Source organism: Cyprinodon variegatus, unplaced genomic scaffold, assembly GCF_000732505.1.
Source record: "Cyprinodon variegatus isolate N-32 unplaced genomic scaffold, C_variegatus-1.0 Scaffold852, whole genome shotgun sequence".
NCBI lineage: Eukaryota > Metazoa > Chordata > Actinopteri > Cyprinodontiformes > Cyprinodontidae > Cyprinodon > Cyprinodon variegatus.
In genome coordinates, this window is record NW_015151305.1 from 15,185 (window position 1) to 17,346 (window position 2,162).

The 2,162-nt window shown below is 37.2% G+C and overlaps 1 protein-coding gene across 1 annotated transcript in view; it reads left to right on the forward strand.

Moving 5' to 3' along the window:
• Positions 1-2,090, forward strand: part of LOC107099272 (CUB and zona pellucida-like domain-containing protein 1) — a 4,005-nt gene extending 1,915 nt beyond the window's left edge. The window contains exons 3-4 of the mRNA XM_015397327.1: positions 647-827; positions 1,158-2,090. Coding sequence (XP_015252813.1) covers positions 647-827; positions 1,158-1,318 — 342 coding nt within the window. The 3' untranslated portion in view covers positions 1,319-2,090. The remainder of the gene's footprint in view (positions 1-646; positions 828-1,157) is intronic.
• The last annotated feature ends 72 nt before the right edge of the window (positions 2,091-2,162 follow it).

Consider the following 2,162-nt stretch of genomic DNA (forward strand, 5'->3'; position numbering starts at 1 on the left):
TTTCGCTCCTTCCCAAAATTACTGCAACGGAAGGTTTTCAGATAGATATGCGGAGCAAATCCATCTGGCGGAGTCAGGTTAGAGAGGCACAGCACGTCTCTGAGGAAAAGCCTCATGGAGGTTTTCAAGACGTTATGTGAGCAAAGTTCAGATTGCATTCAAGTTGAAGTGTTGCAAATTTCAATTAAATGTCATTACTGTGTTTTTTTTTTACTTTTTATTGTTTACTTGCACAAATAATGCACTTATAATTTTATTTCACTGAAATTGTTAGCACTTCAATATGAAATAGTTTCTGTAAACTGAATACATTGGGTTCATCACTCTGTTTTTCTTTTTGGTCTTTTTGTTTTTTACCTAAAAACTGGTCCTGGATAGAGGGGGGTCGTCCTATAATCAGGGTCGTCCTATATTCGGGTCAGCACGTGGCTCTTCACTGCACTGGACTGAAAATTAAACTTGAAGCTTAATGATTTACATTCACTTCTTCTTGAGTGTTTTTTTATATTCTTAACAACACTGTCCAACATCCAAAAGCATATAAAACAGATTTCTGTTTGTTTTACTATAGCTCCCAGAATTTTTATTTATGTCTTCAAGAAGAAATGTTAAAACTGTGGCTGATTTCAATTATATCTGGCTGCAGGTATACATCACTTGTTCAGTTCTCCTGTGTGAAAGTGACAATCCCGAGGCCAGGTGCTCTCAGGGATGCATCACATCCGACTCATGGGACAAACGTAGGAAGAGGGATGCTGCAGCGCAGACGAGCAGCCACTTCATTTCCCAGGGTCCTTTGCACCTCGTGAAGACCTCTAACATCAAAGGTGAGCATGTTCTTACACTCAGTTTATCGTCAACTTCTCCATATGTACACTAATGCCCCTTAATCCATGTGCTCTACAGTAGATTTAGAAAATACTTTTATAGCATACTTTATAAGTATAAAAGAAATAACCTCTCAGGATTTAGTTTTTCTTCAATTTTTCATTTTTACCTTTTCATTCACACTCATAACCTGATTATTCTTCATGTACTGAATCATTAGCAGGGGATTTTCTATAGTATAATATTCTTTTTAGCTTTTATTTTGTATTTAGTCTGAGAGAACATACAGCCTGCTATACTAATAAATAATCCATTTTACTCTGTTTCAGAACCTGGCCAGAGCATGTATCTTGCCCTGAATCTGGTCTTCATTGTTTGCTGCCTTTTGGCTTGCGGTGTCATCATCTACCGATTCAGAAGGCCCAGAGCTAAATACCAACGTCTGCCATCAGCTGATTCTCCAGTCGACCCTGACCAACCAATGGATTAGGAATCTGGATTTTGATTTTATTCTTTTTATTATGATATTGGGTTTTCAGAGCTTTTACATTTTCCTTCATATGTAAATGTACACTTTTCTAGCTCTTAGCTTGAGATATTTCTGTCAGTTCTGGTCATATTTTCTTTTTTGCCTTATAGGTTATGCCATATTAGATAATTTTTCCATGCCTATATTAGATGTTTTTGTGTAAATGATTTTCTTTAATTTTAGCTTCCTAGTGTATTTTATTCTTCTTCATTTTACTTGGATTTATTTGTGTTAGTATCCTTTACTTCAGGGCAGAGCTAAAAGTGGGGGTAGAGGTGTCCATAATTTAACTCCAGTACAATCTATAACAGAGGGTGGCAGCAGTGATACTCTCGGTTGGCATGTCCTATCTTACTTTATTTTTTAGTCATTCGTATACTAAATTTAAGCGAACAAAAAACTAGTACACTATTAGTTTGGACTGATCCTAAACTGGTTTTGGTGCCCTTTTGTTTTCTGCCACCCCGCAGTGCACATTGGTCCTTGCCTAGCCTACCATATAAAAATTTTTTTTTGGCCCTGCCACTGCCTTACCTAGATGGTATTATTCTATAGTTCTCTCATCTCTCCCCCCTTGATCCAAATGTTGTATTTTACAACATATTTAGGCAAGCCCCCAGTTTGTTATGCTTTATATACTGGTCAATTTCAACTACTTCTTATGGGTTTATTCTGCAATGCCATGTTTCTACTGCCCATGTATGTGAGCTTCGTATTTCAGTCATTAAAAACTTCTCAGCTAACCATGTTGCCTCTGCCTTCCTATATACCTTCCTGTCTGCACTTTGTTCTACTTCTAGACCCT